Source organism: Argentina anserina, chromosome 3, assembly GCF_933775445.1.
Source record: "Argentina anserina chromosome 3, drPotAnse1.1, whole genome shotgun sequence".
Taxonomy (NCBI): domain Eukaryota; kingdom Viridiplantae; phylum Streptophyta; class Magnoliopsida; order Rosales; family Rosaceae; genus Argentina; species Argentina anserina.
In genome coordinates, this window is record NC_065874.1 from 10,135,474 (window position 1) to 10,149,765 (window position 14,292).

Consider the following 14,292-nt stretch of genomic DNA (forward strand, 5'->3'; position numbering starts at 1 on the left):
ATAGAGACTGTATATATAGGCATAAATGCCGATTTGCACCCTAAATTTGGTTGAAATTGTCAATTTGCACCCCGAATTTGCATTTGAGTCAATTTACCTCCTAAACTTGGTAAAAATTGCCGATTTACACCCCGAACTTGTATTTGGGTCAATTTACCTCCTAAACTTGGTAAAAATTGCCGATTTGCACTCCATCCGTTAAATTTAATTGTTTCTATCCAATTTTGCGTCACATGTCATGTATTTAAGGGGTAATGTTGTCATTTTCTATTTATATTTTTCTTAAAAACAAATAAAAATATTCTTTAAAAGGAGGATTATTTTGTTAATCAAATTATTTATTTACATATTTTTTTCTAACTACTTAACCCTACTTTGAATTATATATTCAATATACCCACCCATTCAAATATAGTGTGTTGTGTATAAATATATTTTTATATGTACACATTGTTGGAGGATGAACAAAACGAGAATAATAACGACGTAATAGAACAGAACGTAACCGTTTATTGATTGATAATGAGACCAATATATAGGCATTACATAACCACAATCCCGTAGAATTCGGAGTCCTAATCTATTACAGAGATGCGAATCTATCTCTAACAGGAAACCTAATAAGGCTAAGACACACACAATAGTAGAATAGTAATTCTCTCGGAACACACATTTATTTTTAATTTTCAATGTATTTATTTATTTATATTTTTTCTAATATCTTTTAACATACCATATGTCCATATCACATAAAATAATAAATATATAAATCAATAACATGTTTCGAAAAAACAAACATTGTAGCAAGTGTTCCTCTTAAGTAATTTTATTAATTTATTTCATTATTCAATATGAATAAATATATAATGACAATATTACCCCTTAAATACATGACATGTGACGCAAAATTGGATAGAAACAATTAAATTTAACGGATGAGGTGCAAATCGGCAATTTTTACCAAGTTTAGGAGGTAAATTGACTCAAATACAAGTTCGGGGTGTAAATCGGCAATTTTTACCAAGTTTAGGAGGTAAATTGACTCAAATGCAAATTCGGGGTGCAAATTGACAATTTCAGCCAAATTTGGGGTGCAAATCGGATTTATGCCGTATATATATATATATATATATATATATAATTCTTAGTCTAGCTAGATCGAAGTATCACTTGAGCTATTTCCATTTCCAAATGGCGAATCAAAATCCAGTGAAAATAGTTGAGGTTTGCAGTGTAGCTCCACAACCAGCCTCAGCCGCTAGGTCACTTCCTCTAACCTTCTTTGATCTACTTTGGCTGAGGTTTGGACCCTTCCAACGCCTTTTCTTTTATGAAGCCTCTAACACAGAGCTCTTCTTCGACTCGATACTTCCAAGACTCAAAAACCTCCTTATCACTCACTCTTCACCACTTTTCACCTCTCGCTGGAAACCTCACATGGCCTGAAGATTCCCCAAAGCCGATTCTCAGCTACGTCACAGGCGACACCGTTTCGCTCACAGTAGCCGAGTACTACCCTGATGATGATGCTGGTCATGATCATTTCCACCGTCTTTTCGAGCAGTGACTTCGTTGAAGCAAAAGAATGCTATTCTCTGGATGTGTTTCATGATAGAGCAACGGCGCTGGCACTACAAATCACTCTTTTTCCTAATCGAGGGTTTTCGATTGGATCAGCCATGCACCATGCAGTCCTTGATGGCAACTCCTCAACCTTGTTTTTCAAATTAAGGGCTCATGTATGCAGGCATTTTGAAGAACTCTCAACCACTTCGCTTTCATTGTTAGCGGATGACATAAAACCGTGTTACAGTGATAGATCGGTCATTAAGGATCCCATGAGGCTCGAAGTGATCTACGCGAAGCAATGGCTCGACATGGGAGGCCCTAACAACAGAAGCTTAAAGGTTTGGGAACTTAAATCTCCACCAGGCTATATTAGAGCTACCTTTGAGTTCACAAAAGCAAAAATACAAGCACTTAGGCAACATGTGATAAAGACGGCAAGAACTTCCGACTCACTTCATCTGTCAACCTTTGCATTAACTTGTGCCTATACTTGGGTTTGCTTAGTCAAGGCAGAAGAAACCAAATGTGATAATGTACATTTGATCTTCAGCATCGACTGCAGGTCTCGCTTAGATCCTCCTATATCAGCAAATTACTTTGGCAACTGCGTGGCAGCCTGTTCAGTAGTTGCAGAAACAAAAGGGCTTTTAGGAGAAGATGGGTTCATTGTGGTTGTGAAGGCAATTAGTGAAGCTATTATGGGTTTGAAAAATGAAGGAGTACGCCACGTATGATATGTGTCGTGTATATATAATAATTTCTCATTTAGAAGAACATCGTGTGGGTCGTTTTGCTTCTCTATTTGCCAAAGGTCTTCACCAACACCTTGTTGATTAGCTAATCCTTGAAGCTATTGATGTTTTTATTGTTGCTATATATTCCACGTACTACATGATCTTCTTTCTCATCGTTATTTAGGGATTATATGTCTACTCTGTTGATGTACGTAGAAATAAAAACCTTACACTTACCCAAAAAAAAAAAATACAATCATTACTCGATGTGATCGTTGCCATTACATTACAATATGGTCAAATAAAATGTTGAATCAAACAAATTTGTGTTTTCGAATCACTTTTAGTAGTGGTAATTTCATATGGTTTTAGGTTACGATTATTTAAAGAGAAATTTTATATACACTCTTCAAACCTCTTAATACACACCATTTTCTTAATACACCACAACTTTAATTTCTAATTCTAATATATTACTAAATACACCACCTAAAAGACCTAAAATATCCCTAATCATAATATATTTTATTATTTGACTATCTTATGTAGTATATATATATATATATTGATTGATATTCATATAAATATTGTTCTCAGAACATTTCTTTAAAATCTTTAAACATGAAATAATAATTAAGCAAACGAAAAACACACACCTCAGCGCCTTTGCCCGTGTAGTGTTTGTATGATGAGGAGCCAACAAACTCATTTCATGAGAACCGAATCTCTTTAAATGAAGAAAATTGATGTCACACTATGACACTACTAGTCACACTAACTTTCTACTGTGACATGTAGTGTGATAGGCTGATAGCTAGTGTGACAAACAATGTGATAACTCTTTTTTTTTTAGAAAATTATGGTCGCACTAGCTATCACATTGTATGTCACACTAGCTATCATATTAGCTATCACACTACCAGTTACACTACAAGCCTAATACCAAGTGTGATAGCTAGTGTGACAGTTAGTGTGATAAGAAGTGTGGCTGGGGTGTGACATCACATTAATGTCGATATTTAGATCGTATGAGTTGATTTGAGAAGTTCAAGATCACATAACAATAAATAAAGGTTCGTCATTTCTAATCATTTCTTCCTCTTGTTTTTATTCTTGTCACAACATAGTCACATAAAACAGTGTTATAGGTAGTGTGACATGTTGTGTGATAGTGTGACAAGTAGTGTGACAACATGTGTGTCAATGAGTGTGACAGGTGGTGTGACAACGGGTGTGACAGGTGGTGTGATATCGGGTGCTGAGAGAAAATATGTAAATATGCGAAATTATGTTAAAATTTATAGGAGATTGGTATAAGTATGCTAAGAATGAAGATAATAACTAGAATTAAGGAATCTTGAGCTCCAATGTCGCCGGAATTACTTGGAGCACCGCCATCGACAGTGGCAACCTCTTGCGAGGGTTGCTGCGCCTTATACAGTGGTTGGTTCACAGTGGATATGGTATCAAATGAAAAAGGGGAGAGAAATTTTTTCAAGATACTAACCACTCTCAAATCCATCGCCAAACGACAAAATTAGAATAAGAAGAGGAAAAAGAAAAAGAGGAAGAATATGAAGTAGAAAAGATAAAATTGTCCAGAAAATATTTAAATAGTGACTATTTTCTAATTTTGTTGCAAGTTTGTTGACTATTTTCTAATTTATAATCAATTAAAATGACATTTTTATAATTGAGAAATAAGTAGTGATTTTTTTTTCTAATTTAATATGATAAATTGTATATTTTTCTATTTTTTTATTTATGTATTTTAATTTGTTCTATATTTTTTATATTTGTAATATATGGTTGTTTCGGTCTTTTATATAACTATAAAATCTCATTTTAATTATAAGATATTAAGGATGTGTATTAAGAGGGTTAAGGAGTGTATATAAAATTTGTCGATAATGAGTACACCACTCTACCACTCTAGTTCACCCCACTAGTTCAATAATGAGTAAACTCGTCATCAAAAATCCATCGTTCCAAAACAGAAGAATCACATGTCATCTACTGTTGAAGTAATGCTTTTCAATTTAGGTCTGACTATTCCGATCTCAAAACAATTGAAGTAGTAAGACATCGTGTTGTAAACTTGTAATGCATAATCGGAGCTTTTCACATAAAACACTAGTTGTTTATTACCACTCCAGTTCACCCTACTCGTTCAATTTTGGGTAAACTAGTCATGGTGAATTTTCGATTCCAAAACAGAAGAATTACATAACATGCACCGTTGATATTTCGCCCCAATCGTCCTTCATAATCACAAAACCAGACCCTCCTAACTTTCTTTTTGCCTCGTCTTCTCCTTCACAACACCACCGAGAACAATCCTCAGCTAGGGTTTGTGAAGCACTCCGAGCCCGGAACCCATGACCGGAATCCTCTTCCGATAAGCCTCGCCTCCTCCTTACTTCTTAAAGGTCCGTAATTTTCCTCAACTCTCACCCCTATTTTCGCTTACAATTACAGTCGTCGAGTTTCACTTTCTTTTGCCGCGAAATCAAATTCTTCAATCTGTTATCATCAAAAACAAAGAGATAATGCATCATCTTGACATTAATGGTTACAGTTTGTTATCAAAGTTTGAAACTTTTGGTTTTCTAGAATTACAAAGGTTTGATTTTTATATTGCTTTAGGGACATTGAGCTTGATTCTCTGCTTGCTTTTGTATTTACCTGAGGATGTTTTGTTTTTGTTTATTGTATAGTCGGAATGCAAATTTTTAGTGAGTTGAATAGGTTGACATAATATTGAGCTTAGTGTTCATGTTATACAGGTTTGAGTTTTCGAGCATTCGTGGTTGATAGTTTTGTGGAGGGAGTATTTTGGTAGCTGAATTAGTTGAGTAAACGAAAAAAAACATGTCTGGAAGAAATCGTGGACCGCCTCATGCTGGGTTGCCCCCTCCTATGCATGATGCACCGTATGGAAGAGGACATGGGCCGATGCCCCATCCTGCGTTGCTTGAGGAAATGAGAGAATCCCAGCACGGTATGGGTCCCAGGTCGCTTCCGCCTCACCCTGCAATCATTGAGGAGCATCTCGCGGCGCAGCTTCAAGATATTCAGGGTCTTCTGATTGATAACCAGAGGCTGGCTGCGACCCATGTTGCCCTTAAGCAGGAATTGGAAGCTGCACAATTTGAGCTGCAGCGCATGGCTTACCATGTTGATTCGCTGCGGTCAGACAAGGATGTTGAGATGAGGGAGTTGTATGACAAGTCTGTGCGTTTGGAAGTGGATCTTCGTGGGGTTGAGGCTATGCAGTCTGAGCTTCTTCAGGTTCAAGCGGATGTTAAGGAACTCACTGTTGCAAGGCAAGAGCTCTCTGGCCAGGCGCAAGCGATGACCCAAGATTTTGCTAGAATCAATGCTGACTTGCAACAGGCACCGGCTCTAAGAGCAGAAATTGAATCTATGAAACAAGAACTGCAACGTGCTAGGTAGCTTTTGTGTAATTTTACTATCAAGTATAATGTTTATCTTTCATTTATTGTCTGTTGCTCTCTGTTAATTTGATGAATATGTATTGGTATGTAGAGCTGCCATTGAGTATGAAAAGAAGGGTTATGCAGAGAACTATGAGCATGGTCAGGTGATGGAGAAGAACCTGATCTCAATGGCTAGGGAGCTGGAGAAACTACGTGCAGAAATTGCTAATACTGAGAAGAGGGCACGTGCTTCAGTTGCTGTTGCTAATCCCAGTGGTGGTTACAATGCAAATTATGGGAATCCTGAAGCTGGATATGCAGGAAATCCTTATCCTGCCGCCTATGGCATGAATCCTGTAAATTTCATACCTCTTAGGTTTCATAATTAGATTGTCTAAATTATTTGCTTGAACATTATAGTTTGTTGTCTTATGTGTGTCGGTGTTATTGTTTCTTTCTGTAAGCTGCAATTATTGTGTAATCTATAGACACTATTTCACTACTGAATCTGGATGTGTGAAATAATTCCTACCTCACTTCTCAGGTACAAGGTGGTGCTGAAAATTTTCCTCAGTATCCTATGCCGGGTGCTTGGGGTGCATATGATATGCAGCGAGCTCAGGGACACAGATAAGCTAGTTCAGCCCTGATCCTGAGCTACATTCTGATGGTATCATGGCTGCAGCGCATAGATATTTAGGTCTGTGATTGAAGTGTTTTCTCATTATTGACCTTTTGGAAGATTTTTTGTGCTCAAGTTAACTACCTAAAAAAAAATAAATTCACAGATCCTATTACCTTGTTGGTGTAGTACACTACTTATAATTTGGTTTTCTATGATGCTTTGCTTGCACCGGCTTCTTTTGATGCATTTCATAATGATATTTATGATCTTTAATTTTATTGCATAAACTCTGTGACTGTCATATTTAAATAATTATATTTTCTACCTTTCATAGAACTCTAGAAAATATGCTTCTGCTCTTTGTATGTGAGATTGTGACTTTTTGAGTACCCAGTAGATACTTATGTCATAAATCATTAGGAAATTTCAGTATAGGAACACTCACTATTGCTATATTACTACTGGGAAGAATAGTGTGTGAATTCTTCAAGCTGTATTGATCATAACCTTGATCTGGAAGACCAGAAGTATTAGACATGCAAATGTAATGTTTGCAATGTATACTTGACAGTTCCCCATTCAATTTTGTTAGCCAGTAGTTGGGTTCTAGTTTCTTAGACGTGGTTAGTGGTTTATGCTGCTCTTTTGGGGTCTTAGACTGCACCAGTGAAGTGAGTGTGTTAATTTTGATCGATTTATGTTGTTCCTGAAAGGATGTAGTCCTATTCTCCGCAAAATCATATTCTTTACTGCAAGCTCTGCTGATTCTGAATAATTGGTAGCTGTTGCACCTTGTTTGGTTGTCTTAGCCGAAACTTGCAATTATTCATGTTAATTTGCAGTTTTTCTAATTTGAGCTGTATCCCTTATGTCAAATTTGTATGTAGTGGACTAAAATAGTATGTTGACATGGCTGCGAAAGTCATAGTACTATGCTCCCCCCTGGACTACTCTGGCCAACCCAGGTTCTATACTTCTATTGTCACCTTCTCTTATCTAGGGACGTGCAGCGATTTTAGTTCAACGATATTTACAAGGAAAGGAACAATTTTTATCTGTTCTCCTTATTGGGTTGCCATTTAAGTTTAGTTTAAGATATGTTCTTCAAGGAAAGGAACAATCATTGATGGTGAAATTGTCATTTTTTTTTCCTAAATTGGTTGTTAATTGAGTTTAGTCCAAGAGTTATTTAAAGACAGAAAGTCTGTCTCGTTCCATTTAGTGGGCTAGCAGCCTAATGTAAGAGAAGTAGTCATTGCCTGACGTATGCTATTCCTTGGGAAGAACTCAACGTTGGAGCAGCGAGATGATTTTCTGGTCAAGTAAGTGATTTACATTCTTGACTTCTCACCAAGTGTTATTTCCTTCTGTATTTTACTTACTAGAAAAAAGTAAAATTAAACAATTATGCCCATTTCTTGGTTGACTGCACACCCAAAAAGAAACAAAGGTTCTTTTTCATTAAAACCGGACAGATAATTCTCCCACTCTTGGTAGTGTTGGCTGCTTTATTTCTGGGCCTATTTCTTTTGTGCTGTGAGTCTTAAGACTTCAAATCATGAAATGGCGCTTTTGTAGTTGTGTTGATGATTTATCAGTACCAGCAGTTAGGATTAGGATAGCTCATGATGTTTTGATTGTTTGTTGTGATGTGCAAACTTAGCTGATGGGTAGATTATGTCTGTCATCTGTGCATTTTAGGTTTCTTTTGAGATTAAATTTAGGTTGGAGAAGCAGCTGAGGTGTCTCTGTAGAGAACATATAATATCATCAGTGGAGTAAAGAGAGTTTAATTCATGACTGAATTAATCATAGGACTTTGTGAGCTGCAACTTTTATTTATTTTGATTTTACTTTTATCTTGGCACATATGTTGCCTAGCTTGGACCATGGATGAGCCATTGAGAGGTGGCTTCCCAACAACTGTTACCAGAAACTTCATGGTGGTCTGTTCCAATATATTTGTTGAATTTAAGCTTATGAAAATGCAAGGTTTTTCTTGTGGTGTGACCAAGAGAATTCACCAGTGTGTGTGTAGGAGTCTGCTTTTCAGACCAGATAGGAAAAAAGATTTATGTAGAATATTTGCTTATATTATGTTTCCATATCTGATGGGGGATGGTTTAACTTCAGATTTTTGCTGCCTGTGTTTGGTTTATGATATAAAGTCTAAACTTGTTGTCAGAAGTGCATTGACTTTTATCTCTATTTTGTTTATTTTCTAGTGTGAAACGCTGGTAGTTCTTCTATGTCTGAGCATACTCTAAGTTCAATTGATAACTATATGTAGACTAGTATATTACAGCCTTTAAACATGGAATTGAAAGTACCTTGTTTGGAGTTTCTGGTTTGACAAAATACTGATGTATTTCTTTATCTTGTTTTCTGTGTGCCTCTTAAATCTGAGGAATGGAATGCCCTTAGTGTCTGCCTTGGTATCGTGTTTCCTACTTTTCATTACTGAAGTATATAGTGTTGCTTTCTGTGGTTTCTAACATGTGCTCTATATGCTTGTCTCTAGGTTTGCAACCTTTTGGCCATGTAAATCCGCTGCGTCATCATGAACATGAATTTTTAAGGTGATGGCCTGAGTTTATGAGGTATGTTTAGCTTTTCAATTTACCTTCTCCTTTCATGATGTTTATTATTTGGATTTAGGTGTGGATAACCTATTGTATGGGCTGCGGATGTGAAGTGATTGAAATGAAACCAAACACGTAATTCCATTTCAGACTGTTTTCGCTATATGTTAGTGCAAGCCTGATGTCTTATACCGAGGTAATTTAGATGGGTAGAGCCACAAAATAGCTGTGACACAGTTAAATATGATGATTGCAGAAACTAATGAATGTGATAAAAATATTTGAAAATGTAGAATAGGGGGTTAAGGGCCGAAAAGGATCCTCTAATTCTCATGGCAAAAGCAAGAGTTTGGGGGAGATTGTATTTTTTTATTCTTTTGAAAACCCAGGAATTCTTAATTCACTTTGCCTGCCTGTGATACATAGTTAGTTTACGCCCCGAAACAAAGTAAAAGGCGTGTGCTGCACGCACGAGGGACTGCCAGTGATAACTGTAGGAAGGTGAGAAAGATAAATGGACGGTAGATAGCTCTATCCACGTGACTAAGTGGGGAAGGATCTGTCTATAAGTAATCTTCGCATTCATTGCATTTGGTATATTATTGGAGTAAATAGAAGGACGTGAGGGCGTGCCAGTAGCGAACTTATCAAATTCAAAGGAGTTCCTTCACGACCTTTGTTCTCATATAAAAGTGCCCTGAAATGCCTTTGCTAAATTATGTTGTACCTCATAGATGAATGCGATAGTGATTAGACGACCACCCTTTCTATTGTACCTCATAGATGAATACGATAGATGGCTAGATACCACGAGGTTGAACCCCATAGCTCATGATAGCAAACTATGGGCCTCACCACTGAAATGGGGGTAAAAAGAACTAGCACCTTAGAAACATGGCTACAAAGAACCAGCTCCAGGGTGCTGGTCTAGCTGTGCAAATGAGCTCTTGAGAATGTTGAGCTGATATGATGGTTGGAAGTACGAAACAAATCCAGGTCTAGCATTTACGGTTCCAGTTAAATCCATATGTATATTACATAAATGTAGAAAGAAAAGCTCATCCTCATTGTGCCTTGAAATTGATTCATTGGATAACTCCCAATGGATAACTTAAAATACTTGAGAGAGGAGAGGCTTGGGTAACATCAGGGCTTTTGCCAACTCTATGTTAATTATTCTTGCCTTGAATTTGGTTTCATTGAATAATTGCGAATGGGTATGCTGGAAAAAAGGAAAAGAGTAAAGAGAGGTTCTTGGGTTATATTAGGGTTGCTCTAACATATTGAGTAATTATATGCATGATGTAGAAAGAAGACTGCCTACGGAGTACTGACACATGTAAGTTCTGGCTTTGGTGTGGAAATGTATGTTAACTCGTTATTGTATATGCAGTTGATTATCCTTTTCAGCTATAGCATTTTAGTTGCTTTGTATAAGCTACTCAAACTCTTCTGGTAGTCTTCATTGATTTGTATATGCTTGTGGACACTTTCATGTAGCGTATATCTTGCACCAGACCAAAAATAACTGCCAATCTTATAAGCCTGCCTCTTCTTATGGGTCAAATATATGGAAAGAATATGTTTAGATTGATATACAGTACATTGAAATTTTTTTGTTTCTACTATCTTACCAAGTTTAATTACATTTTCAGGTGGTTATTTTTGGCAAGCCAAGTGACATGCTTTAACTGAACAGACGTGGAGGTGATTTGAACTTCCACCGCGGCCCTTGGTCGGGCTCTGTTAGATGACTGTAAATCACCAGTGCATACCAGTTTTATAGCCGGCCACTAGGCATGATCAAATATTCATCGCCAAATGCTCACACATTCATTGAAGTTGAACAAAGTTGGCATCATGGTTTTTCTAGTTCTACTGCTCCTTGTCTTCATAGACCATGCATACCATTGCTCAAGTGAAATGTTATACAGAAAGAAGGGTCGATTCGGATTCTTAAGCATTTTGGTTTTGATCTTGTGGGGGGTAACAACCCAAATATACTCTATGACGGATTAATGTATAAAAATCATACAATGTTACAAGCAACAATTTCTCCTCAATCGTAGCTCAGTATCGATTGATCTAGTGACATAATAATGATAATACTAATTGATTTAGAGGCTAAGTACCAAGAAGGTCATCAATAATTGATATAATACAAAAAGGAAATAATAATACAGAAGCCTTCTCTATGTGTGATAAAGTGTGTTCCTCACTTGCTAGTCTCACACCTGAACTGAAAACAAGCGTGAAACTCTGAAAGAGCCAGAGAGAGGAAATGCAGTCGTCACTGTCATACGCCCATGGCAACAGAGCCTTCATCCAACCAAACCCAAACCCCATTTCAAACCAATCACCACTCAGACCATCCATACTCCCACCCAAATCATCTTCTCCTATCCACCTCACACTAAGATCCCACTCTCACCCACAATCACTCCCTCCCCAAAACCCCAAAATATGGCCCCAACCCACCAAGAAGCCGCACTCATTAGTTGCTCCACTCCATTCAGGCATTTCGTCGAACAGCTTCAGTGCCAAGAACAACCGGAGCTTCAGGGACTGGGTTGAAGCCGCGAGTGAGGCTATATCCAATGCCTTTCCCGTTTGGGTTGCATTGGGGTGTCTCTTGGGCTTGCTCAGTCCCAGCTCCTTCAACTGGGTCACTCCCAAGTTCAACTTCTTCGGCTTAACACTCACTATGCTCGGGATGGGCATGACCCTCACTCTCAATGACCTTAGGGATGCTTTGGCTATGCCCAAGGAGTTGATCTCCGGCTTTGTTCTTCAGTATTCGGTTAGTCCTACATTGCGTATATGATCCATTTGTTGCTCATTAGTGTGTCGATATTGGAATGTTTGCTACTAATGTAGTAGGATTCATCGTCCAAGACTTGATTTTTGATTAGTTTTTGACTCAATGTTGTTTGTAGGATTACAATTATAAGTTGACAATGTGTTAAAGCTCGGATTGTGAATTGTTGTTTCAGGTGATGCCTTTGTCAGGATATTTTGTGAGCAAGCTTTTGAACCTGCCGTCACATTATGCGGCTGGTTTGATTCTGGTTGCTTGCTGCCCTGGAGGTATGTCTTCGTATTCATCATATTGGGTGTATATGCCTGTGTAATGCCCTTCAATTCATTCTCTTTCTTACCAATATTAATGGTCTTGTTTGTTTACTTCTTGCAGGAACAGCAAGTAACATTGTCACTTACATTGCACGGTATATATACTCTCTTCTTGTTTGGTAGTTTATGTCATGATCTCAACTTCACATGGCCTGTGCATTTTCTTAGGTCAGATCTTCTATTTCAGAAACTAGTTTCTGACCATTTAAGCTGCATAGGGCATTCATGGCATTCCTCTATGTTGCAAACAATAAAGTTTGAGAGAGTTTGATAAAGTATAGTTATCTTCCTATACATTATAGGATAGAAACACCATGGTTCTTAGGAGTGACTTACATGCACGATCTTGAGATCACATTAGATCTGGCTACATTTTTTTCTTGCTTAATGTTCTTTATTATTATAGTCGATAGCAATACATATAGGGGAAGGGATACTTTTTGATTTGTCACTGCATTGATGTCCAAGTTGACATAAATTGAAACTTTCAGCACTATCATTTTTGAGATTGAGACCAAAGTAATCAAATACATTTAGAAAAACTAGATGGACAAACTGTACATTGCCTTTTGCTGTTTCATCTCGCTCTACATGGCCAAAGCGTCTAACCTCTATGTTTTTCCAGTGGAAATGTGGCCCTTTCGGTGTTAATGACAGCAACAAGCACCGTCTCAGCCGTGGTTTGTAAACTGGCACAATTAACACATCTTCCACCAAAATATTTTGATTGATAGTTTCAAAGCCCCCTTTAAGGAACCTTTTCCGAACTAACCTTGTATCCTATTTACCCATTCATGTTGTAGATCATGACTCCCTTTCTTACAGCAAAACTTGCCGGTCAGTATGTTGCAGTAGATGCAGCTGGGATGTTATTCTCAACACTGCAGGTGACAATTTAAACCTACTGTCATTTCTTTGTAGTTGCTCTGATAAATTATATGAAACTACAATATGTTTTTGTTACAGGTTGTGCTTCTTCCTGTGATTGCCGGTGCATTTCTGAACCAGTATTTCCAAGGTCTAGTTAGGTTTGTCTCGCCCTTGATGCCACCCATTGCTGTGGCAACAGTAGGTATTCTCTGTGGCAATGCAATTGCCCAAAGTTCTTCCGCAATCCTTACATCTGGTCTACAAGTTGTGCTAGCTTCCAGTCTGCTGCATGCATCTGGATTTTTCTTCGGTTACATGCTTGCAAGATTGCTTAGGCTGGATGTAGCATCATCAAGGACTATCTCAATTGAGGTTGGCATGCAGGTTAGCAACATCTCACTTTTTCTCATACATCTGGATTTCTATATGAAGAGTTGCTAATAATAGTCCACCACATCATTCTAGCCTTCCTCTTTTAAATTCCTTGGAGAGAACAGACATTGTAGTCATTTGGTAACTGACATGACGTCTTGTTTTTCTTGGTTGCAAACTTTATCATGTAATTGTTTTTGCCAGTGTATGTCAGTATATGTGTCAGAGCCTTGGAGGGTATTTGATCTGTGTGCAAGTAAAACCATACTATAGTGGTTTTTGTAACCTTGTTTTTTGTTAACTGTTTTCTGTTTCAGAATTCGGTGCTCGGTGTTGTTCTAGCTACTCAGCATTTCGGAAATCCTCTTACTGCAGTACCATGTGCGGTTTCCAGCGTTTGCCATTCAATCATTGGCAGTGCCTTGGCAGGAATATGGAGACGGAGCGCCCCAAAAAGCAAGAATGAAGTGTGAATGTAGAAACTGTAGACAATCAGTTCAAATGAATTCTTCTGTTACTATATGAGCTTAGTGTCTTTGGCCTTGTTAGCTATGAGCACTTGGAGAGGTTTGCCATTTGTAGTACACTGGCTTAGTAAACCGAGAATATTGAAACAATGGTATTGTAGAATATCTCACCCTTTTTAAGTGTTCATCGTGGCTATAGCCTTGCATATCTATACTCCAATGTATTACCATGTATGTTTAGCCTCACAGGACAGTAAAATACAAGTTTTGAACTTCTGGTAGCTAGTACACATGATCTTGAACTAGCACAACAGCTTAATTGCAGCACCACTCAAGATTTCGATCAGATTTGATGCTGAATATTGGCCAGTATTTGGGAAGATAACGTTAAAGCATTCCCATTATTTGCATTTATTAACTTCCTTATTAACTCGTCCAAACAGCAAGTTTTCAAAAAAAAAAAATTATATACATTAATTTCAATGAATATGCAGATTTGTA

At 37.5% G+C, this 14,292-nt stretch overlaps 2 protein-coding genes and 1 pseudogene across 3 annotated transcripts; all 3 read left to right on the top strand.

Moving 5' to 3' along the window:
* Window positions 1-1,191: 1,191 nt before the first annotated feature.
* LOC126787026 (phenolic glucoside malonyltransferase 1-like) lies at window positions 1,192-2,303 on the top strand (annotated as a pseudogene).
* A 2,276-nt stretch (window positions 2,304-4,579) lies between these two features.
* On the top strand, window positions 4,580-11,013 carry LOC126788073 (protein FLX-like 1). Of its 2 annotated transcripts, none has more exons than XM_050514033.1 (6): window positions 4,580-4,732; window positions 5,090-5,755; window positions 5,853-6,099; window positions 6,288-7,690; window positions 8,890-8,968; window positions 10,606-11,013. In XM_050514033.1, the coding sequence occupies exons 2-4, from the start codon at window positions 5,175-5,177 to the stop codon at window positions 6,375-6,377; spliced, it is 918 nt and encodes a 305-aa protein (XP_050369990.1). In that variant the 5' UTR covers window positions 4,580-4,732; window positions 5,090-5,174; the 3' UTR covers window positions 6,378-7,690; window positions 8,890-8,968; window positions 10,606-11,013. The 2 variants fall into 2 exon arrangements, with proteins under 2 accessions (XP_050369990.1, XP_050369991.1); XM_050514034.1 differs by having other exon boundaries at window positions 6,288-6,443.
* A 135-nt stretch (window positions 11,014-11,148) lies between these two features.
* LOC126788096 (probable sodium/metabolite cotransporter BASS1, chloroplastic) lies at window positions 11,149-13,980 on the top strand. The gene is made up of 7 exons (XM_050514058.1): window positions 11,149-11,750; window positions 11,944-12,037; window positions 12,144-12,177; window positions 12,708-12,762; window positions 12,886-12,969; window positions 13,049-13,336; window positions 13,642-13,980. The coding sequence occupies exons 1-7, from the start codon at window positions 11,232-11,234 to the stop codon at window positions 13,795-13,797; spliced, it is 1,230 nt and encodes a 409-aa protein (XP_050370015.1). The 5' UTR covers window positions 11,149-11,231; the 3' UTR covers window positions 13,798-13,980.
* The last annotated feature ends 312 nt before the right edge of the window (window positions 13,981-14,292 follow it).